Source organism: Ursus maritimus, unplaced genomic scaffold (genome assembly GCF_017311325.1).
Source record: "Ursus maritimus isolate PB19 unplaced genomic scaffold, ASM1731132v1 scaffold_5, whole genome shotgun sequence".
In the NCBI taxonomy this organism is placed as follows: domain Eukaryota; kingdom Metazoa; phylum Chordata; class Mammalia; order Carnivora; family Ursidae; genus Ursus; species Ursus maritimus.
The window spans coordinates 44841529-44866390 of NW_024426663.1; the positions used below are offsets into that span (position 1 = coordinate 44841529).

Below are 24862 nucleotides of genomic sequence, written 5' to 3' on the forward strand. Positions count from 1 at the left end.
ATTCACTGAATTCCTGATCTTACCATGCAGTCTGCTAAACGCTTTATAGGCATCATTTCATGCCAACCCCTGACAACTTTATGAGGTAGACACAATTATCTGCAGCTCACACAGGAGGAAGCTTTCGGAAGTTCTGAAATGCCCCAGGTTACAGACCTAACAAGTTAGGGAACAGCCTAGCTCTGCCTAATTCTAGAACTGTGCTCTTAGCCACTCTGTTTTGGTAGTTATTGTAGGACAGAGCAAGGCAGAGAGGTTTGGATCTTATGTGATAGCAAATTTGGAGCCTAGGAGACTTCGGGAAACATGATTTAAGAGTTTCCTGGCAGTGGGCTTCAGAAGGGTTTAGAGTTGGAAGAGGTGGTCAGCAAAGTACTCTGGAACTTAGCTGACCATGAATGACCAAGGCCTGAACTTAGGTTTCTCACAGCACATTTAACTCATACCTACAAGGAGCACCAATGGAGTAGGGTACCAGCAGGGCTACAGGACTGTGGGTGCCAAGAAGGAACGGAAAACTCACACCCCTTCCAAGAGAAGGAGCCGCTACTCAGCTGTAGTTTGGGAAGGAGATGCATTGTTGTTTGATCTTCCCACTTTTCAAGCAAATAGGGGCAGAAATGAGAAAATGGAAATTATCTCAAAAAATATTCAATAGAACTTGTTATCACACCACATTGTGTATTTTTAAAAAAGAATAAAATGGTTAAGTCAAAAATAATAAATAAGAAAATTGAGTGATCTTGAAAATGTTGAGGCCACTGATATAAATAGAGCATTTTGGAGAAGCTGGTGAATTTAGTATTGGATCTGTCAGGTTAGAACTTACACAGGTAACATGTGGGAATGTTAACATAGCCCAATCAATCAAGTATTTGTTTAAAAATAAACACTGGAGGTATAGGTCAATAGTCAATGATTAAACAACTAAAGTTGCAAGACCCTGTTGCAGGCACTATTAGAGATAAAATGTGAACACAATCTAGAGAGTATAGTAAGGGAGACAACCATGTACAAAAATAAGACAAAACAAAAAGGAATAAGAAGTACAATAGAAATATGAGCTAAGTGCTGTGGCACTTGAGAGATGCAAGAGATTAATTCCCCCTGGAAACTGGTGAGCATCTGGATGGAATGGCATAGGACAGAGAAGGTGGGGAGGACATTCCCAGTGGAGTAAGCAATGTCAGCAGTCCAAGGAACAGGAATAGCAATTAGTCCAGGAGACTAGAGCATAAGGTTCATGGATGGAGGAAGAAAAGGATGGTAAATACCAGGCTAGGGAATTAGGTCGGAGCCAGATAATAGAGGGCCTTAAAGTCTATATTAAGTAGTATGGACTTTGTTCTATAACGAATGAATCCTCAAAATCTTTAGAGCAAGGAGTGACAAGCTCATATGTGAGTCATATGTTAATCATTTATTTCCATAAATGAATGTCTGATTTGCATTAAATGAACAAAATTCTGCTTTATATCTCTCCCCTATCATTTTCTTTGGCAAATCTTGACCTTGGGTTAATGTTCCTGAATTCTTTTGCATTTTTTATGTTCTATACAGTACTTCTAATTAACCTTTTATCTAAACTAACGTCTTATTTTCTTCTTTCTTTTTTGGTGAGAGCTAGAAATAATCAGTTTTAACCAAGGATAGAAAGAAAAGAATTCTTCCTCTTTTGTTTTAATCTCAAAGTCTGATATTCCAGTAGTTTGACCCTGATTCCATTTGTAGTGTCATGTAACAAAAGGAGGCATTGCTCTGAATGCTTCAGCCAATGCTTTTTTTTCTCTAAGATTTTTATTATTTATTTGACACAGAGAGAGAGAGTGCAAGGAGGGGGAGTGGCAGAGAGAGAGGGAGAAGCAGTCCCCCCGCCCAGCAGGGAGTCCGTCACAGGGTTCGATTCCAGGACCCTGGAATCATGACCCAGGCAGAAGGCAGACGCTTAACTGACTGAGCCAATCAGGCACCCCACTCAGTCCTTTTCTTAAAGCATCTTTGAGTGTCAAAGAACCCATAGTTTCAGAGCAAAGTGATCTGAAGAAGTCAAAATGCATCCATTTCCCTCATAAAGGTAGCCTTCCTACTTTAAAGAAAAAGGAAAAAAATGCCCAGAATGTGACGTCATTTAAAAACCCAATTCAGTCTCTTTCAATCTATCCAACCAGAACAAGAGAAAATTCCCAGAGCCAGACCTTTGAATTTTTCCTTCAAGGTGGCAACAGAGATACTTTCCCAGAAAACAGAGATGTAATTCATTATATTCTCAGCAATATTCTTCTAATTATTAGTTAAAATCCTCTCCTCTGTAAAGTAAACCCATTCCACCATAACCCATCAGTAATAAAACAAGGAAAAACAGAAACTCTCTTCTTGCCCTACCATCTTTTGAACTGAATTCTTTAAGACTGACATTTGGGCATGTGTAATATAGTTAAGAAACTCAGCCATACATATTTCCTCTCTTGCAGATACCAAACCCTCTTCCATACAACACAGGTTTCTGCTTGTCCTTTGCCCCACCCCACCCCACCTTACCCCTCTAAAAAGCATGTTGCTCTTTAGTTTCTCCCAACACATTAAACTGTCAAGCCTACAAGAAGCATGAATAGAGTAGGGGAGGAGCAGTGCTACAGGGCTGTGGGGCCAAGGAGAATGGAGAACTCATACCCCTTCCCAGGCAGAGAGCTGCTAGTCGCTGTAGTTTGAGAATGAGACCCAAAGTTGTTTTATCTTCCTTTTTTTTTTTTTTAAGGGAAGCAAGAATTCAGAAATCCACTGATTTTACAACTATTCAAAACTGAAAATTCAAAAGCATTTGTAGAACACTGTATGGACCAAGGTGATGCCTGGGGCCCTAGTCTACATGCTGTGTATTACATCAAGGTCTGGCCCCAGTGAATAATCCAGAATCTGCCCCAAGTGGTAGTGCCACCTTTTCTGTAGCTTCTTCCAGGTCATTTTTCCTGTATTTGGTGACATGATAACTAAAGGAAGAGAAACCATCAACGGACAGGTTTTAAATTCTCATATTCCACTGCAGTTGTTTTCATCTAAATATCCTACCTTCTCTATAAGATCTGTTCCCCTCCTCTCCTGAACCTGAGCCCAAAAAGTCAGTCTGCCCACTCATCCTTTTTCTGGCCAGAGATAACATGCAGCCTTGCTGTCGGCAAAGGGATAACTAAGAAAATTCTCAGGAGGCCCTAATAGTCCCAGATGCTGGAAACAATTTCCTAGCTATGTCTCCTGAGATCTCCAGAAAGAGTGCTTCCCTTGCCTTAAAAAAGAAAAAACTACATTGAGTCATATCCTACCAGTCAAAAAGTTCTCCCCTGGAAGTGAATTATGCAGCTTCCCAACCTGAATGAAACTTTTCACCCCACATCACTCACCCTCCATGTACTTTGCCCAGCACAGCACATTTCTATAGCAGCAAGCAGTCTTTCAGAGAAGAGAGTCTAATTGTATTATAGTATTTGACTGTCCACAGTCCCACTGTGTAGTTATAACTAGACAAGGACTTATAGATGATCTTAATGAAAATGTGCAAGAATATGATACTTGTGTAGTCATAAAGCAGGTTCGCCAGAATGAAGAATAAACAGCAACCACAAGTCAGTGACTGCAAGGCATTTTTCATGTTTGGTTTCTTGTGTTTTTATGAAAGATTGGACTCATTAAATTAGCCTTTCGGACCTGTGATCTCTCCAGCTCCCGATCACACTTGCATTCACAGTTGTTCCCTGTCTGTAAGATCTTCCCTTCAAGGCCTGGCAGGCCCTGGGTCCCTCCCACCCGATCAATCATCTCAGCATCCAGTGAATTAACCTTCACTCTAACTCACAATCTTTAAGGTGGTCTGATTACTAAGGCCTTTATTTTGGCCTAACATTTCACTGTTCTCAACTTTTGTCACCTTTACCTCTATATTCTGTACTTCCTGTCTATCTTGGTTGGCTTATGCTCTTGGCCTGCTTCGGGGACCACTGGAGAATACGCACATTAAACCCTTGTGCCTACAAGGTTCACCACACTTCCTAAACCAGAGTCCTCGCCATACTACCTACTGTTCGTGCTTGGCATGTCATGCTCAAATCTGGATGTTTAGGGATGATGCCATTTGGGGTCTGAAAACTGACACCTGAAAGGCTCCACTTCCCACATGGCCTCCATCCAAAGGATGCATTTGCCTTCTTGATTTAGTTTTTGCTTTTTAATGGCCCACTACCCATACTATTCCCTCCTGAAATTACTCTCATACTATTTTCTTATTTTAGATAATAGAAATCTGCTTCTTTACTTGTAAATGTCTTTCTTTCTCAGTCCAAACGATGAGCTCACCATTCCTTTTTTTTCCATTTAGAGAGTATGATGTGCTGATATTCCTATTATTAACACACAAGAACCTGATAAAATTCTCAAGAATTTTCTTTAGTTTTCTCCTTTTGACTTCAATATTCAGCCTGGTCTCCACTCTAAGATGGTGTTTGGACACTCTAAGATGATGTTTCTCAACAGGGAGTACAAGGACTTCACAGGCACAATCCCAGCTGGCTTCCTCTCTCACTGGGAGCCAGCCATTGCACCCTTTCTTGTAGCCCATTGTCAGGCAGAGCCCAAGCTCTAGAATTTATCTGCTTGGGTTCAAATCCTGACACTGCCACTATCACTGTGCACCTTTGGTCACTTTACTCATTAAGCTTCAATTTAATCCTTCTAAGATGCGGATGATAATCTTAGGTGCCTTGTAAAGACTGTCATGAGGATTAAAGAACTGGTGTGTGCAATTAGAACATTCGGCACAGAGACTGACACACACTAAGTCATCAGGAATCACAGCTTCTTGTTGTTGTTGTTGTTATTGCTGTTTTTAGGAGGGGGAGGGGCAGACAGAGAGGGAGAGCGAGAATCCCAAGCAGGCTCCATGCCCAGCAGGGAGCCTGACACGGACCAGTCTCACGACCCTGAGATCATGACCTGAGCCGAAACCAAAAGCTGGATGCTCAAGTGACTGAGACACCCAGGTGCCTCAGTAATCACAGTTTTTATTGCTACTCTCTCCACCTTCCAGGGTCAGCAAACAACCTGGAGCTTGTCTCAGTCATAGATGATGTGTGCTTCACATCAGCAGTGGCTGAGCTACTGTGAATACTGATGCTTGCAGCTGCATGACCTTCCTGCTCTGCTTTTTCTCCTCTTTTCTTGAAGTCAAGACATATTCAAAGGTTCATCCACAACACACAGGAAGCCATTCCTCCTCTTAACAACTTTTTTACACGTCCATCAAACTAGCAAAAAGCCGACCTATGGCATATTTTAAAAGTTAAGAGTTAGGAAGTACGGCCATAAAATCCAAATCCATGACATCCAGTGTCCTTCGAACATCAGCGGGGAGCCCTCTCACCCTGGGGAGTAGAATTTGGTCTTGTTCACAGAAAGTAGGCTAGCATAGGCTGGGGGCTAGGAAGCTGTGGTCAGCTATACCAGAAAAACAATTCCTGCATTCAGATTATCCTTCCAACTGCATTCTGGAACTGGCCAATATGTCCCTCACCAAAGCTACTTCTTTCTCCTTCATGCCCACACCTGCCTTAAAAAATAAGTCAGCCAGGTTTTATGTGGGGGAGAGGCTGTTGTATTTTTTAATTTTTCATATTTTTACAAAGTTCTATATATTAAAACAAACAGCAAATCACTACTATTACCAATATCTCTTATTGGTGGAGTTATTTTAAGAGATTATTGAAACCCTATGTTGGAGACTTCTCTGAGTGAATATTTACAGTTCCTAAGATATGATTAAGTCATTTCATCAATATTAAATATAAATAAAATAGTATTTAACCATAAAATAAATGAATTTTTTAACTTATAAAACGTGGTCAGCTATGCCTGTCTATCAATGAATAGATCAGAGTGTGTAATTAAAAAATCTTACAACCTACCCATCCTCATATTTGTTTATTAAACAAGTATCAAATCTCCACTAAGAAGAAAGCACAGATGAAGGAGATTCTCAGAGCAATCTACACAGTGGGAGAGGTAGATATGTGTGCAAAGCTACAAAGGATTAAAAAGAGTGGGGCACAAGGAGAGAATCAAATAAAAACCAAGGAAGAAGAGAGCTGACCTCAATGTTCTAAACTGGATCTCCAGGGTGGTGGCAGAAGGGACCTCATTAACACTCTCAATCTCAGCAGTATGGTTAAGAGATGAGTTGTCTAGGGACAGGAGTTATTCACTAAGACATGGCCTCTTTGGGCACGTGTTAGGGGCCCCTAGTCATATCTTCTGTGCCCACAAAGTTACATCCAACTCTAGAGCTCTCCTCCCTTCCTCATGCGTATTAAGATTCAGACGCCCATTCCAAAACCATGCTGACCCCTGTGGAGATACCTAGGTCCAAACACATTCTGGATTTGATTTTACCCAACCTGGTGGTACTCATGCTGCAGTGTTCCCTCCACTGGCCACCGGCAACCTCCTGCCCCTTTTCTGAGACTCAGCCTAAGGGTCCTCTTCCCTGGCCCCTCCCTTCCCCCCTCCTCCTGACCCCAGGTTCAAGGGCTCCTCTCTCTGCCTTCCTATATTCTGTGCTCCTTTCTCTATATCCATCAACCACATTGTGCCCTGTTACTTGTGAATTTGGGGATGATATTTAAAAAACTGAACAACTGGTGCAGCACAGGCAGTGCCAATCAGAACACAAGCTGGCTGCTCCGTGTCCATGCTCAGTGACCAAGGTTAGCTTGCTCCGATGTGGCTTGCACCCACAAGACACTAAACTCTATAAAAATAAGGGCAAGTTTTTATTCACCAATATACCACCAGTGCCCAGCAGGTTTAGTAAAGGTTTGTGGATTGAATAAGTCTAAGATTACTTGGAAAGGGAAAGATCATAAGAAGCTTGTGATGAGGATTAGGGCACAGCTTCAAACCACCTCAGCTTGTTATCCTTACATATAACGATCATGCCCATGTCTTACTCGGGGCTGGTATAGCTGTGCAATAGTCAAACGAGGCAGAAGTGAAAGAAAATGATATTCTAGGTTTCCAAAAGTTTGTCAGAGGCCCCCATAGGTTTTAGATGTAGGTAACTAGCTAAGCACTCATAAATTCCAGTCAGTTAGAAAACATATGACCTTTGGGAACAGCCCCCCAGAGCTCAGTATTTGTAAATCCATCTCCTATATCTCACTCATACGAATTCTTACTACTTTTCAAAATTTTAAGCAGTCCAATGGATGATATTTTTAGATGCTTGCTGAATTATAATATGTCCCTCTTGTATTATTTGGGGTTAAGTAAAAGAACTTAAGCTTATTTTAAGAATATATAATTGATGAAAAATTCTTCTGGTACACCAAAATTAAAACAGAGGTTAGAAGTTCTTCTAGCAAAATCACACATCAGCCTCACTTTCAAGGCATCAATTATGCTGTGTGGTCTCATTACCAAACAACTCTCAGTTCAAAGGCAATTCTAAGGAGAGCACAATAGTAAATCCAGAATCTAAAGGCTGCACTTGGTGCCATATGGGCTTCTCCACTGACATGGCTTTGTTCTCTACTCCAACTGGAGAGTCATAAATGGTGACTGGCTCTAAATGCAATGTGTTTTCTTTTCAGTTTTGTAGAATGTGCATGCAGTTTGCTATGGCTCTAAAAAACAAAACACCAAAAAATAGACATTTCCAGATATATCATCCTATAGCCATAAAATATTATTTTAATCAAAAGCTTGCTTGTGCTATATGAAAAGGAAGTACACAAAACCATCCAGTGTGACGGTTTGAGGGTGAGTTCTTTAATTTTGTTGAAGGAGGAATTGATTTTGCAGTTACAGAAAAAATTAAGGGATAGGACTATCCTGGTCAGAAAAGAAGCAAAACTATGGATTTTGTAGTGAAACACATTCTACCATAACTGACTGTCAGCAAGAAGGTTCTGAAGGCACATTATAGGAAAAAGACTGGGGAAACACAGAGAAAAGTAATTCCGTAATTCTCTATCAAGCTGTCCACAAAGATGAGGACTGAACACTCACAGCCCAGTGCTACCATGATTCTCCAAGAGGCTCCTGGGCAAAGACATCAGCCAGCTAGTTCTCCTGGCCTTGAACTAGAAGGTATGCCTCTGTCAAGTACTACAGGGTTGCTGCTACTTCTTACAAAATGCAAATTAATTAATTAATTAACCCAAATGAAGGTGATTTTGGAGAACTCAGATGTGGGCATGAAAAACTGCATTGCTTTAGAAGAGCTGACAGGTAGATTATATCCTATTTACATAGCACCATGGGAATGAAGTAATGAACTTCCATAATCACTGTTTCTCTGTAACACATTACTAATGTCCTACATTATATCATGGTATACATTTTACTAGGTTGTCTATATTTTTACATTGAAAATAAAATCCAAACAAACTATTGCTAGGAAATGATCAGGGTGTAAAGACTATATACTAAAATCAAAGGAAAGCTAATACTATTCAACTATGTACATTTTCAAAACCATGAGAGGCATGATGTTGTAATACATTACGTGAATCTTGAAGATCAAAATGTTTTAAAGATCAGATCAAATACATCATTTTAAAATTTATCTTATCACTTAATTATATTCATTGCTGTACACCTAAGAGTTATTACAAATAAATGAAATTTTTATAATCTGCATTTTATCTAATAAATTGTGCAACACAGTTAGTCACTGAGCCTCTGTGCAGTCAACGTGGACCCAATAAACCTAGTTCCTGAACAATGTCTGGGCATAGTAAGTGCTTAACATAATTTGGTTGTTAGGAAGTTTAAGAAAATCTAAAGTCGTTTACTTTATTGATCATTTTATTGCTTTCAGCTGTTCTCTGATGGATTAGAAGTCTATTAAATACCCTTAAATTTTGCTCAACGCAAATGCATGGTAAGTACAGCTGTCAGGCCACCCTTGGCCATTCATTATTTTCATCCATTAAAATGATTTCAGTCACGATGACATCCTATGGGATTAGGACTTAATGGGAAAGAAAATCTTAAAAAGTTAAGTTTTCAGCATTGGGCTCCTCATAAGAACAATATATTAAGAATGAAAAGTTAAAGTTAGTGTGGAGAAAATGGACCCAGAGGGTAAAGTGAGGAGGGAGTGGTCCTCCCAGCAGCGTTACCCATACCTCTCACTAGCTTCCTTTCATCTTGCTTTGACATCCCCCACTGCACCATCATTGTTATCTAGAGACTGAGCCGACGCATGCTGACAACATGTGTGGGTTGCCTAATTACAGTAACCTCAGATTTGGCCACCTGGTAGCCAATTTTCTCTTTACGAAGGAAGGTCTACTAATGATTTATATAATCATCATCATCATTATTAATACCTCAAAGGCAACCCCACCCAGAAATGCTGGGAACTGGTGGGACAGGACATGGGTGGGGCCAGTGTGTACCTTTAAATACCTGTCATCACAGCACAGGATCCCCACTCTGAAGGCAGTTCTAGAGTGTTTCAGCCTGTTCATTCTCTCCTTTGACACAGCAGTCTGCTATTTACTCTATATTTAACTTCTGTTCACCTGTCTGGAAGATTCCAGCCAGCACCATGACTGATGATGAGCTGTCTGCCTTGGTGGTAGATAATGGGTCAGGGATGTGCAAGGCAGGCTTTGGTGGTGACGATGCCCCCCGGGCTGTGTTCCCCTCCATGGTAGGGCGTCCCCGGCATCAGGGGGTCATGGTTGGCATGGGCCAGAAGGACTGCTACGTGGGGGATGAGGCTCAGAGTAAGAGAGGAATCCTGACCCTTAAGTATCCCATTGAACATGGAGTGGTCACCAACTGGGACGACATGGAGAAGATCTGGCACCACACTTTCTACAACGAGCTCCGTGTGGCACCGGATGAGCATCCCATCCTCCTGACCGAGGCACCTCTCAACCCCAAGATCAACCGGGAGAAGATGACACAGATCATGTTTGAGGCCTTCAACACACCGGCCATGTATGTGGCTATCCAGGCTGTGCTGTCCCTCTATGCCTCAGGGAGGACCACAGGCATCGTGATGGATTCTGGGGATGGGGTTACTCATACTGTGCCCATCTATGAAGGTTATGCCCTGCCTCATGCCATTCTACGCCTGGATCTGGCTGGCAGAGACCTGACTGACTACCTCATGAAGATTCTGACAGAACGAGGCTACAACTTCACCACCACAGCCGAGCGGGAGATTGTTCGTGATGTCAAAGAGAAGCTGTGCTACGTGGCCCTGGACTTTGAGCAAGAGATGGTCAGCGCTGCTGCATCCTCCTCACTTGAAAGGAGCTACGAGCTTCCTGATGGGCAAGTGATCACCATTGGGAATGAACGCTTTCGATGCCCTGAATCCATTTTCCAGCCTTCCTTTCTGGGCATTGAGTCCAGTGGGATCCATGAGACAACTTTCAACTCTATCATGAAGTGCGATGTGGATATTCGCAAGGATCTATATGCCAACATCGTGTTGTCTGGAGGCAGCACTATGTACCCTGGCATTGCTGACCGGATGCAGAAGGAAATCATAACCCTGGCACCTAGCACCATGAAAATCAAAATCATAGCTCCCCCAGAGAGGAAGTATTCCGTTTGGATCGGGGGCTCCATTCTGGCCAGCCTGTCTACATTCCAGCAGATGTGGATCAGTAAGCAGGAATACGATGAGGCTGGGCCTCCTATAGTTCATAGAAAATGTTTCTAAATGCTCTTCATGCTAATGGGTTTACATTTTTTCCTTTACTAGGTCATAGTGATAGTACTGCTTTTATTCACTTTCCATTGAGTCAAGGTAAAACTCTCCTCTTGCTAGTGTAGAACCAGCAAACTGATCTCCATTAGAGTATTGTGAGCTGCTGCCCAGCTAACCACATCTTGACCTTTATCAACTCAAGGAGAATTCTGATATTGTATTCTATTTTCTTCACCTATACCGTTCAAAGGAATGTTGTCCTGCTTAAATGAAAATGAGTGACAGGGAGTAAAATCATGAGAAATGTCCTTTCAGAATGGATAACTAGCAGTTTCAAGCTTTAAAAACTAGTTCATGCTTTAAATATTTAACAATAAGCCATGTAACCCTATAAAAATGTATATGTTAGGAAACATGTCTTATTAGTATTTTTGTTTTGTTTTTCTCCTTTGTATGGAGATAATGAATTATATGGGTCAATAATATCCATATATACATGAGCACCAGGGAAATAAAATATTGTATCTTAAAAGACACTGATAAATCTGGCTGTCTAAACAGCTAATGGAAATTTTTTAACTCCCCAACAGAGACTGTTTTAGTAGCTACATATTTTAATTGTTTCCCTTATTAAATAAGCATAATGAAACAGCCAATATTCCATTAACATTGTTTATAAATCAACTAAATTTTCAGTTCAGAGTGGAGTTCTGCTGGTGAAACACATATTTTGATATCTAACTTACTGAATTTCATTCTACTTATAAGCAGAAAAACTACAGATAACGCCTAACTTTTAAAATAGAAATGTTGGGGCACATGGGTGGCTCAGTCAGTTAAGCGTTCAACTCTTGATTTCGGCTCGGGTCATGATCTCAGAGTCGTGAGATCGACCCCTGTGACAAGTCTGCTGGAGATTCTCTCTCTCCCTCTCCCTCTCCCTCTGCTCCTCCCTCCACTCACACGCACGTGTACACCCTCTCTTTCTAAATAAATAAAATCTTTAAAATAAATAAATAAAAATAAAATAGAAGTATAATACCAAATTAATGTCATCATGCTACAGTTTAATAAAGAAAATTTTATTTCTATTTCTTAGCATAACACATCCTGAATAATTTCTGTAGTCATAATTTTGGATATTTTTCTAATCAAGGATTTCACTGTGGGAAAGCATAGCTACAGCTTCTTAGTAAATTATAAATTCTAACACACAGCATAGTAATCCCAATTTTATTCTTGGAAAGATTAAAATGATTCTTTATTATGTCCAGTAAACTAGAAATACTTGCTCATGGAGAATATCTCTAAGATACTGACATCTTAGAAAATACTAGTGTATCTTCTAACAATCTCTAAAAATTTTTAATGAACCAAATGATGATTTTCAACCAATTTCAAGGACCAGTATATTTATTTCAATCTATTCTGTGATTTCTGATTATCTGAATAACGGAGTTATTTATATCTTTCAGGGTTTTTTCTGAAAAATTAAAATATTTTTGGGCATTGCTTACTAAGGGATCATCATATTCTCAGAAAAGAGTAATTTCTTCTTTTTTCCTTTTATTTGAGAAGCTTATGCATGTATTTTAAAAGCTTAAGTTGGAGTCTGTAAGCATTTTTTGCTTAAGACAAAACTTTTGGAAGAATTTACTTGTTCCTTATTTCCTTTATCTGACAACACGATTTTTAAAAATGCATTTAATCAAAATTAATCTCAAAAGGCACCTTATTTTATAAAACTTGGAGTTTCCTTTCTCCTTCAATTAATTTTAAATAAATTTAAATTGCTTCATACTTGCATGTCCTGTTATTTCCCCTCAATCCTTCCTAAAGAAATGTAGAACAATCCACAGAGGATCACTTTTTATACGTGTGACCTATTCATCTGTATGTTATAATTTTGCACCTGGTACTTTTGACCATGTGAACATTAAAAGGCAATTTAAAAAGATGGCTACTCAGATAAGGTTATAAATTCCTCGTAATCTCAATTAAAAAGTTGGGTTTTGGTGGATGAACTGGTCTTCAGGTAATTAATAGGCAGAGGTAATGGCAATAATAATATCTCTCATAATATTTATACACTGCAACACTTTCCATTTACAGAGTAGTTCTCACAAACACTCTGACCTACATTCCCAATTACCAGAAAAAACATACCTTAGCATGCACAGAAAATTTTTGGGACACGTAAGGTGAACTTCCAAGAGAGAACTACTGAGCACTGAATCACCAGATGAAAATATGAATTCTATAGTGCAAACGAAAATTTAAACGTAGGGTCTTTGGATATTCTCCTGTTTATCAACATTGACTGGCTAATGGATGAATTTAATGAGGCAACATTCCTTCTCACAACTTCATATTATAGAGTCAATGCCATCTATTTAGGAAATATAACTGACTTGTTTTCCATCAGTAGTTCACCAAATGGGACAACACTGAGGTAACCTTCACAAATGAATTTCATACCATTGTAAGTGATTCCCACTCTCCCTCCATGAGCCACCCCGAGTAGCAATCTAGGGCTGGAGTTGCACCACAATCTCCACCTTCCACAAAAAAACCATTACCTCCTAGTCACAGGTAACATTTTCCTGAAAGCATACATGATCCAAAGTCAGTATCGATCCTATTCTTTCCTAACTTTCAGATGTGCTTATTTTTCAGTAATGAGATAAAGCCATGCTAGGAAATAGAGCCTTAACAGTCACAATTCTGAGAATTTACAGAAGGGGCTGGACATTGCATTTTTCAGATAATCAAAGGATAATCCTTTGAGGTGACAAGGGCCTTACCACATTTATTCACTCATTTTGTAACTGTAATTCGATGTCATATGCCATACTTTGCTAGAGACATGTTTAAAGAACCATGGGGAAATAAACAATTCAGTAGTGGGAAAAACCATGTGCAGTGGAAAGTCATATGTTCTTGGGGTGGTTCCTAGTCTAAACTCAGTCCAAGGCACTAGGGACTATGATAATTCAAATAAGGACAGTTCGAGCCAAGTGATCAAAGAATGGTTCACCGAGTAGATGGAGTCACTGAGTTAAGTCTTAAAGCACATCTGAGTTGTACTGAACATAAATATTCGTCTTAGATGGCTCTGGCACCATTATGATCACTGGTTGGTAGGGTGATTAACTCTTATTTTGAATGTTTCCACTGAACTATGCCAGAAACTGTAAATAAGTACGTATCTTTCAAGGCTCAATTCAAGTGTCACCTCTGCTACAAAGCTTTTTCTAGCCTTCTCTCCCTCTTTTGCAGAAAGAAAGAAAGAAAGAAAGAAAGAAAGAAAGAAAGAAAGAGAGAGAGAGAGAGAGAGAGAGAAAGAAAGAAAGAAAGAAAGAAAGAAAGAAAGAAAGAAAGAAAGAAAGAAGTGACAAGCTACTCCTTTGTGCTCCCACTGTATCATTTTCATGCATTCGACATCTCACCTATAACATGTATCCACACCCTCCCACTTTTACCCACAAGCATCTGGAGGACAGAGACAGGGACAGTATTTATCTACCTTTGAAGCTTCTAGGATTTTCCAAGTACCCAGAACATGGTACTAACTCGATAAATATGGTTGGAATGAATAAAATAGTGAATTCATGCATTCTGATGTACATCGTTAACAACACGGTTCTACCTTATCTGTTTCTTACCACCCTAGTCTCAGCTCTTTGTCTGCTAGTGTCTGCCACTTTTGTTGGTGTTGTCTTTCCTGTGAGGCATATTTTCTCTTTTTCCTTTCTTCCTCTCTTCTTTTTCCTTTCCCATCCACTTCTCCCATGTTTCTCCATATGCAGAGCAATATTTTTAAAGTTTTTGCATTTCAATAAAAGTCTCCCATTCTTCTGATTGGCCAAGCATTAGTCAACTTCATCTTTTGGAGTGTGTGCTAGCTATATAGCTGCTGACATTTTAGCCCCCAAAAAAAGAGAGAGGGAAGGAAGGAAGGGAGGAAGGGAAGGAGGGAGGGAGGGAAAGACAGAAGGAGAAAAAGAGGGGGTGAGGGAAGAGAAGGGAAGAGGAGAGGAAGGCAGGGAGGGAGGGAAGGAAGGAGAGAAGAAGCCCTTCATTGAGTACAATAGTATATTCAGCTCTTCTAAACTATTTGCATTCTTCCTGATATTTTTCTCTTGTTTTCTAAGCTCCAAATTGCTCCAGAGTTGAGTTTTAGGCATCTGACTCCCTAATAACTCAGACACTATAATATATTGAAATGCTTTTCTGGTAACTATTCACAGCCTCCTTCCAGAATTTACAAAAGATTCCTTTCAAAAAATGCTTTTTGAAGTTAGAAGCTAAGCATGTGGTTTGCCCAATACTGCTTCCAGATGTTGATAAGTACAGTTGGAATGTCTTTAGGGATATATATGTACATATCAGTAGAGAGACTGCTCATTAAAATTAATTGATACTTTAAGACTTCCTTTTTAAATATGAAAGGACCTGTCTGAACTACAGCTGTCATTTTTTTTTTAAAGCTAACACCATAAGTAATAAAGACTATAGAGCCTCCATGAGTGGCCTGCCTTGCTTTTCATCCCATTCCAAACCTGCTGTCTTAACAACCTTATAACTTTTGGGTTCAGTTAAAACCAATCAACAGATGTGCCAGTATGAGATGATGATAGATACTTTATCTAGACAACACCCTAACACCACTTGAAAAATAAAAATCTTATTTAATTGGCTATTTGACAACATGTAAGTCAAAAGCCAAGTTGTTCTCTCTGGAATTAGGAATGAGGCATTTCTAACTATACACATACCATGTGAGACAGTGTCTAGTGAATGAAGGAGAACATACACAGGCCCAGCAAGAGGGATTAAAGTTCCTGCTCATATCCCCTTCATGAATGTATTACAGTAAGAGAAGTCTTTCCTAGCTATTTTATAGGTTGGGGTGAACAGAAAAATCTAGACACTAACATGGTATGTTAACTCCACGGCTCCTACATGTTCTCCATGACCCACTCAGAATGTTCCCAGATATCATTCTCTCTTCTTTTAATTGAGAAATAGTAGCTACTCAACATTGTTTATTTTTTCCATTTCTGGATAATGAAGGAAAAGCTGGCCTCACCAAGAAGACAAAGTTACATTTACCGGTGGAAATGCTGGAATCTTCTAGGGCAATCCACAGTGTTTATGGTTCATAAATGGAAGGTTTCCATGGAAATATCAGCTCTTTATCTCCAGTACCAAACTGATTTAGCAGTTTATTGTACGTGAAATCTATAATTTCTAGATAATGAGTTGGTGAAATGCTAGAAGAAATATAGAACATACCCCTATTTATTATAAAAATGGCATTAAGTCAATGATGAGAATCAAAACATTACACCCTTGGCTGAATAGCCAATTTTATCAAAATGGAAGAAATTATCTGCAGCAAAAACAAATACAAAATGTACAATTTTTAAATTTTTATGGACTCAGGGAAACAAAATTTGGAGCAGAGAAAATTATATCAATGAAAAAGAAGGAAATAATAAAATAACAATTAAAAGACCATTTTTCCCCTTTACCTGGTCTTGGTGCTAGTTTATTAATGTTTGATACTAGGTATGCCACTTAGTGATTTTTTCTAATCAGCCAAAGTTAGAAATAAAAACAAAATTATAAATCACTATGGTAGTATGAAATACCAATCAACAAACCTTTGCAACAACTGGTATATATAGTAGGGAAAAGGACGAAAGGAAGAGAAGGAGTTGAGACTATAAATGACTCCCATCACAAAGTTTAAACCATCCCCAAACTGAGTAGTGAATACTTGTATATTGAGTCACTGTGGCCATTCAGTTTGACTGTTCTTCAAACATGGGCCCCACAAAGGGACTCTTACCACTCACAGAGTCAGGTAGGCAGGGTAAGTACAGCAGACACTGATTGTTTCATTTGGTTTTTGTCTTGATTTTTAGCTAATCAGCAACTGAATGTTCCTTTAATTTATTAAGAATTCCTTTTTGTATCAATACTGGTGAGAGGCAAGGCCCAGGCTCATACTCCTTCATTAGCACCTACGGCTTAAGCTGTCTATCAGAGTTCCATCCTGAGATTTTGACACTTGGAACCTGAGAAAGTGACCCCAAAATGCAAGAACTCTTGAGAAATTATTCACAGCCTCAGTAACATAGGGAAGCCATCAATGGCTATGGATGGTCCCATGGTAAGAATCCTAAACAGGCTATTACTTTGTCATGACTATAGCTAATTTTCTATTTTCTAAACTCTTTACTTAGTTTCTGTCCATTTTCCAGGAATGGAATTTGTTATCTCAACATCCTTCCAAAAATGCCTTTCCTGGCTGAAGCTATCTAACGTCAATTTCTCTTACTTGAAATCAAGCATGTTGATAGAAACATATTTTGATAGCAGGGAATGGAATTGCAGGTTACAGACCCTTAAAGAAATGGGCAAATTAGAACTGGTCATCTGGCCTGATTTCAGAGCGAAGGCAGTGAAAATCCCCCTAGTGCTCAGTAAAGGGAATCTTGCCGTTCATGGCAAACAGTAGAGAAATAGTTCACTAAAATAGTTCACTAAAATATTCCCTGGGATCACTTAAAATGTAGTGCTTTTTGAAAGCAAGGCTGTGGGGGATGACGCTTAGCTGTCATGGAAAAATATAAAAGATATGAGTAATTCTGTGTGGATAAGTGGAAGGCTTCTTCTGTTGGCTCTGGCCAGTTTAAAAGAAAGAACAACAAACTCAAATCACTAGATAGATATATCAAAGCACAAACTAAGCTAAAAAAAAATCTTTTGTCTCTTAGAGACATAAGACTGAAGTACCTAACAAACTCCAATGATTGAATTCATAGATTCAGTAGATCTTTTGAGTTAAATTTGGGCAATAATGGAAAAAAATGGGACCCCAACAATTGGAGTGGAGTTTTTAGGATTTGAGAACTTGGAGGCCCCAAATATCCAGCCAAACCCCACTGCAGCCAAAGCAAGCTCTTTTCCTCATCCAGTGAGGCCTTGATCATTTGGTTGCACAAACATGAATGAAAAAGCTTTACATGATGGAGGTAGCTGGAAAGGAAAAGCTAATTTTATCAGTTAGGGTCCTTGTAGGTAACATATAGAATACCCAAAGGATTTCTACTGAAGAGAATTTAATTTAAAACTATTTACAGAGGTCTGGGAAGGATTGAGGAAGCACTAAGGATGATGAGGCAACCAATGCTAGTAGCACCAGGAGGAAACCATCATTATCACTAAGCCCAAAGAAGCAAGGAAAGGGAGAGGTGTGACCAGAACCCAATGAAAGTTGTCAGGCAAGAGGGCCACCCAATAGGAACTATGGTTATAGAAGAGTACAGTCCCTGGCAAAAGAAGAAAGATTACGGAAAATAAAAAATACTGACCTCTCCTCCCCTTCACTCCCCAGGATCCTCTGTCTCCCATTGATCTAAACCAATAAAAAGCCAGAGGTCAAGGGAGGCCAGGTAATGTAACTCTTAGAAGTTAGCCTATGAAAGCACACAGCAAGACAGAGAAGATAAAGAATGGAGAGAAGAGCGAACGCACAACAATCAGCACACCAATTCTCTTGCCCTACACCACAGTCACTTCTTTTGTCTCTAGACCTAGAGTGAGAGGCCAACATGACTGAGGGTGCTCACTTCTGAGGCCAAAATATTGAGGGAAAAGCGTACATGCAAGAAAAAGGAATTGTAGGACTTTGCTAGTCTCTTTAGAGAAAAATCTTGGAAATCTGTGTAAAAAGGTGCTCTATCTGATATATCTGATATAAACAGTGCCATACTAAGGAGGGAAAAACATAGTATTACATCAGGCTGAAGTTATACCTATGAATTTTCTTAGTGAGGGTACTAGATTTAATGTGATAGCTTTAAAAGGTAGATGGTGGCTCTAACTGTGGCAACAATGACTGATGGAAGCATGGACTAAGTGGTGGACCCTATTAGATGAAGCTGAGATCCTAGAAATTCCATACTGTAATATAGAGGTAGGAATCAAAAGATTTTGCAAGATAGGAATAACAGATTAGACTGATCACATGCTCTCCCCAATTATATTCCTCTAGAAAACCTAGAGAATGCACCCTTCCCCAAGCCCTTGAGAAATACATTGGAATGGAACCGATAGCATTACTGAACAATTCCTATCTGGTGTGTTATTCCATGGGGCACATTTCCTGAGTTTTTAGATAAGGACCTACATCAAAGGAAGAGTGACTGTGAAGTGAAGGTGACATGCTTCGTGTGGATTCACTGGGCAGATGGAATAGAATTTCAGTTAAAAGTGAACATTTGCTTGGAACTTTTAAAGCATCAACCACTCACATCGGTAAAGTCTGTTCTCTTTGAAAATACAGTGTGAGAAATTTTTGACATTTGAAATTTTTATTTCCAGCCCCAGCAATATTAAGGCTTACAGCTTTAGAAAGGAAACACATGCTTTAAAATGTGATGAAATATCAGGCCATTCCAGGGAACATACTTGAGTAACTTAATATAATTCTAACAAGACTTAAGAGTAGAGATAACCCAAAAGATTTGTCTTCTTCCAAAGGAAAATCTGCAGTATTTCCACTAAGTCTTTGTTTAATTTTTTTCATAAATTGACTGATTGAACATTGCCAACCCTAACATAATGAGGTATAACATATTTAGCTATATTTATTTCAAAAAGTAAAGAAAAAATGGCATAAAGAAGCATGCTTACGTAGAATCTTTCTATAAAGGCTAATTAGGACTACCCACTAAAAAAATTCAAATCTAATAAAACTGAGGAATAATTCAACCCTTCATGATTAGGCTTGAATTTAAATAACAAAACAGACTGAGCACTTCAAATTAAGAAGGAAAACTAATTAATTAATTAATAATATTGGTTGATTCTACATAAAACTCGTGAGTTTTCAATAAAAAACCAGATCAACATTATCATTTCAATTCATTAAGTACAGACAATTTCAATAATGATTTAGTTTTTGCTCCTGGATTTATGATGGAACTTCCCACTTCTTATGCTTGGTAAGTGATTTGAAAAATCTCATCACAATACTTCCTTAGAAATCTCAGACAGGGACACATTGTGTCTCTCAGCTCTGAGTCAATATATACATCTGTCCAATCCAGCAAGACATTCCATGTCCTTGGCTAGAATAATAAAATGAGAAATTGAAAAGAGAATGATGAAATTGACTTCTGGTGGCTTCGCTACTCTCCCATATGGAGTGCATACAAATGTGCTCTGACTCCTTCATCTGGCTTCCTAAAAGAGTCTTAGAATTTCAATAAATCCAGAATAATACAAAACACACATTTCAGAAAAGTAACAAGACCTGTTTCTGAAGCCTGAGTTTGCTCCAAATCACAATGCAAGCTGTAAACAACTGGGCAGCTCCCTTTAATTATGTGTGCCATATGTGTTCCTAGCATTTAATGACTTCTTTTTCACAAGAGCTCCTATCCCTTTTAGAATGACTGCACATTATATTAAAACATCTAAGTTTAGCTCTTGGTTTTTGGGTTTAAAACCAGAATGCTACCAGGAGAGACAAAGTAAACTCAAACAGGTAGTAATACAGGTTATTCAAAAAGACTGAACACTGACAGATGTAGTACTACTCAGTAACTAGGTTACTAGGTTACTAACCTGTGGTCAAGAAGTCATGTTGGAAGCAACTTCTCCTCACACCTTGAGGAAATGAAGGAAGGCATCATGGCTGTCTGTCTATCCAGCCACCAACAGTGACTCCCTCAAAGGACCTGGGGTAAATCAGATGACAGGACTGATAAGCACTAAGACATGAAGAACACACACATTATTGGTCCTACCTTAAACCACTTGCTGAATGAGGAAGGGTAGCAAGTAGACTCTTGGGTCTGACTCACTACTCACTGTGTGGATTTGGACACGTAAATTAACCTCCTCAGAACTCAGGTTCCTCATCTGTAAGCTAAATCTAATAGTAGAACCTATCTCATAGGATTACTGGGCTGATTCAATGAAACTGCATGCTACAAGTGTGAGCACAGTGCCAGGCACACAGTAAGCAGAAGATAGATATTATTTATTAATGATGGCCATAAATATGCCCAGAGTAAACAGAAACCAGAGGAAAAAAATAAATATCACCAGTATCTTTCTGCAGGCAGATCCATAGCTCTTTTAGTGACTGGGAGGAGATGGAGAGAGAGAAGGGAACTGGACCAGGACCCTCACACTGGCTCAGGGCCGCCGACTACAATGAGGTGATGGGACCAGAGCAGCTAACATCTCTCTTAGAACAAGACAAAGGGGCCTCTGGTCAGGGTGTTATGTTTTAGAAAACCCCATATACACATGCAAAACACAAAGACTATTTTTTTTTAGCCTTATAAGAAAGTTTTTTGAAAGTTTAGTAATTGGTTGAGTGAAGGAAAGGTAAAGGAGGAGGAGGAATGGGTGGAATGAGCCACTGTCAGGCTGGAGTGGGGACTGAGAGCCCCGCGGTGTGGTTGTGGTAGATGGCAGGAGAGCGGCAAACGGGATCATAGCCTCTGCCTCTGCTTTTGTTTTAAATTGAAACAATAAATTATGTATCAGATGTGTCTGGGCAGATGGATTTCCCCAAATAACTGCACACCCACCCTCTCTTGTCTTCTGCTCCAGTAGTATCATTTTCAGAAATGCCTAGAACTACATAAAAACCCCAAGGAAAAAAATGAGGTATAGTGCAGGACAACACATCCTTCCCAGCTCTGCAGGAGCTTGACTTGGTCCGTGGTTCCCATCCTGAGTCCAGAAAGTCCCCATGATCAGCCAGGAGGAGTACTGGGCATGGACCCAGGTTCCAGCTGACCCCAGCAGAACTATAATATCACTCCAGTTCATGGGAAGCAGAGCTGGACCCGTGGAGCATTCATTCTCCCTTAGCTTCCAGAGCACCAGTTTCTGGTCCCGGAAACAGCCTGTAGGGGTCCTAAACAGGAGGCTGGCCAGGCTTTGGGCATAGTGTGGCTTATAGTTGCAAATATTTGGCCATATGGTATGTGTACCTCCAGTTGTACTCTTGCCCTGGGTGCTGTTAAATGCTAGGGGCAGACCAAAGGCAGAATTTCCTCTCATCATCCCTAAATCCATCACTAAGGAGATGTTAATGCACCAGACAAGCAGAAGGCAGCCATCTCCTCTGAGCTCACACCCACAGACCTAGCCAGGGAGATATAAAGAACAGGAGAGCTGAGCAGAGAGGACTCTGCTGGAGAATAAGTATCTTCCAAATAAATTCAGTCCTCGAAATGTAAAATACAGTTTCTCTGCACATCAATTTAATGAATTCTATCTGAAGTCAAGAGAAAACAGATTCAGAATTCCAACCACATCCTCTATGGTAAAGGAAATTGGATTTACATTAACAGAATGTCCATAAAACTCTCCAAATCCAATCCTCTTTCATGTCACATGGTCTTCATCTCAGAAAGGATGTGGTGGTCTGGCTTGTTTCATAAGGTAGCTCAGGAGAACCATGTCTAACAAAGCCCTGGGAGGCCAACAGCCAGGCTTCCTCAGGAACTCTCATCTGCTACTGTCTCGAATCCTTGCCAATTTCTGTGTCTTGAGACCCAACCTTCAACAGGGAGGTTGACCACCCACAATCCATTGTCCCAACCCATCCTGTCTGACATTTCCAGTATGAAGTCTCATCTAAGAAAAACTGCTGCACAGATACAATAAAATGTCTTTCTATGGAAATACTCCAAGAAGGGAAAACAATCAAGGGTAGTGAAGCTGATCAGAAAGAATCCTGTTAGCAGAAAAACCCCAACTCTTCAGCCAAGAAAATAAACGAGCACATGTGGTGAAGAAAAGAGGGGAGGGAAGCAAACAGGGCAATCACCCTAAGCAGCCCTGGGTGCAGATTCAGATGACAGCTGCAAGCCAGGGGACAGTACAGCGTTGGAACTCCCCTCCTCAACCATGCTGGAGGCCCTGGGACACACCTCTGTCTCCTTCCCATCCTCATCTTCTTTGTCCCTAATGCTCACCTCTATTTCCTCTTGTTCTCCATCCCCAGCTTCATTCCCAAACCTACAAGGCAAACACATGGACACCTATGCTATTGTCAAATGTCTAAATGGTGCCCATGGCATATAACAGCAAAGGAATCTATCACAGGAACAAAGAAATAAAGAGAGAGAAGTTCACAGCCTTAAAAAAAAAAAATCAATCTCTGCATACAGGAACTGCTTTTAGAACAATCAGTGCACTGCATTCCACACTTCCCCCTCAAAGCCCTCAGGCTCTTCAGAAAGGTCAGGAGAACACAGACAAGGTAGTATAAAGTCTTTTCCTTTCCTAAACAATGTAATCTTTGTAAGTTTAATATTAGGTTTCTGAAGTGCTCTGTAAATTCCTGTCTCCCAACCCTCAACTTCAAGAGTGCATTACAGCTCCCTGGCACAGGCTCCTTTTTTCATTCAAGGGCACACTTTTGTTTTATTTTATTTTATTTTTATTTAAATTCAATTAATTAACACATAGTGTATTATTAGTTTCAGAGGTAGAGTTCAGTGATTGATGAATCTTATATAATACCCAGCGCTTATTACATCAAGTGCCCTCCTTAATGTGCATCACCCAGTTACCCCATCCCCCCGCCCCTTTCTCTCCAGCAACCCTGTTTTTTCCTATGATTAAGAGTCTCTTATGGTTTGTCTCCCTCCCTGATTTCATCCTTTTATTTTTCCCTCCCTTCCCCTATGATCCTCTGTTTTGTCTCTTAAATTCCGCATATCACTGAGATCATATGATAATTGTCTTTCCCTGACTGACTTATTTTACTTAGCATAATACTTTCTAGTTCCATCCGTGTCGTTACTAATGACAAGATTACATTTTCTGATGGCTGAGTAGTATTCCATCATATATATATGATGGATTTCATTATACACACACACACACATACATACATGCCACCTCTTCTTTATCCACTCATCTGTCGATGGACATCTGGGTTCTTTCCATAGTTTGGCATTGTGGACACTGCTGCTACAAACATTGGGGTGCAGGTGCCCCTTCGTATCACTACATTTGTATATTTGAGATAAATACCTAGCAGCGCAATTGCTGGATTGTAAGGTAGCTCTATTTTCAACTCTTCGAGGAACCTCCATACTGTTTTCCAGAGTGACTGCACCAGCTTGCATTCCCACCAACAGTGTAAGAGGGTTCCCCTTTCTCCACATCCTCACCAACATCTGTCATTTCCTGACTTGTAATTTTTAGCCATTCTGACTGGTGTCAGGTGATATCTCATTGTGATTTTGATTTGTATTTCCTTGATGCCAAGTGATCTGGAGCATTTTTTCATGTCTGTTGGCCATTTGGATGTCTTCTTTGGAGAAATGTCTGTTCATGTCTTCTCCCCATTTCTTGATTGGATTATTTGTTCTTTGGGTGTTGAGCTAGATAAGTTCTTTACAGATTTTGGATACTAACCCTTTATCTTCTCCCATTCTATCAGTTGTCTTTTGGTTTTATCCATGGCTTTTTATCTTGAGAAGTTCCAATAGTTCATTTTTGCCTTTGTTTCCCTTGCCTTTGGAGACGTGTCTAGCAAGAAGTTGCTGCAGCCGAGGTCAAAGAGGTTGCTGCCTGTGTTCTCCTCTAGAATTTTGATGGATTCCTTTCTCACATGTAGGTCTTTCATCCAATTTGAGTCTATATTTGTGTATGGTATAAGAAAATGGTCCAGTTTCATTCTTCTGCATGTGACTGTCCAATTTTCCCAACACCATTTGTTGAAGAGACTATCTTTTTTCCATTGGATATTCTTTCCCGCTTTGTCAAAGATTAGTGGACCATAGAGGTGAGGGTCCATTTCTGGGTTCTCTATTCTATTCCATTGATTTATGTGTCTGTTTTTGTGCCAGTACCATACTGTCTTGATGATCACAGCTTTGTCATACAGCTTTAAGTCCGGAATTGTGATGCCCCAGCTTTGGTTTTCTTTTTCAACATTGCTGTGGCTATTCGGGGTCTTTTCTGGTTCCATACAAATTTTAGGATTATTTGTTCCAGCTCTGTGAAAAAAGTTGATGGTATTTTGATAGGGTTTGCATTGAATGTACAGATTGCTCTAAGTAGCAGAGACATTTTAACAGTATTTGT

At 39.8% G+C, this 24862-nt stretch overlaps 1 protein-coding gene across 1 annotated transcript; it reads left to right on the forward strand.

Moving 5' to 3' along the window:
• Positions 1–9598: 9598 nt before the first annotated feature.
• On the forward strand, positions 9599–10729 carry ACTBL2 (actin beta like 2). The gene has a single exon (XM_008691397.1). It carries the CDS (start codon positions 9599–9601, stop codon positions 10727–10729), a length of 1131 nt encoding a protein of 376 aa, XP_008689619.1.
• The last annotated feature ends 14133 nt before the right edge of the window (positions 10730–24862 follow it).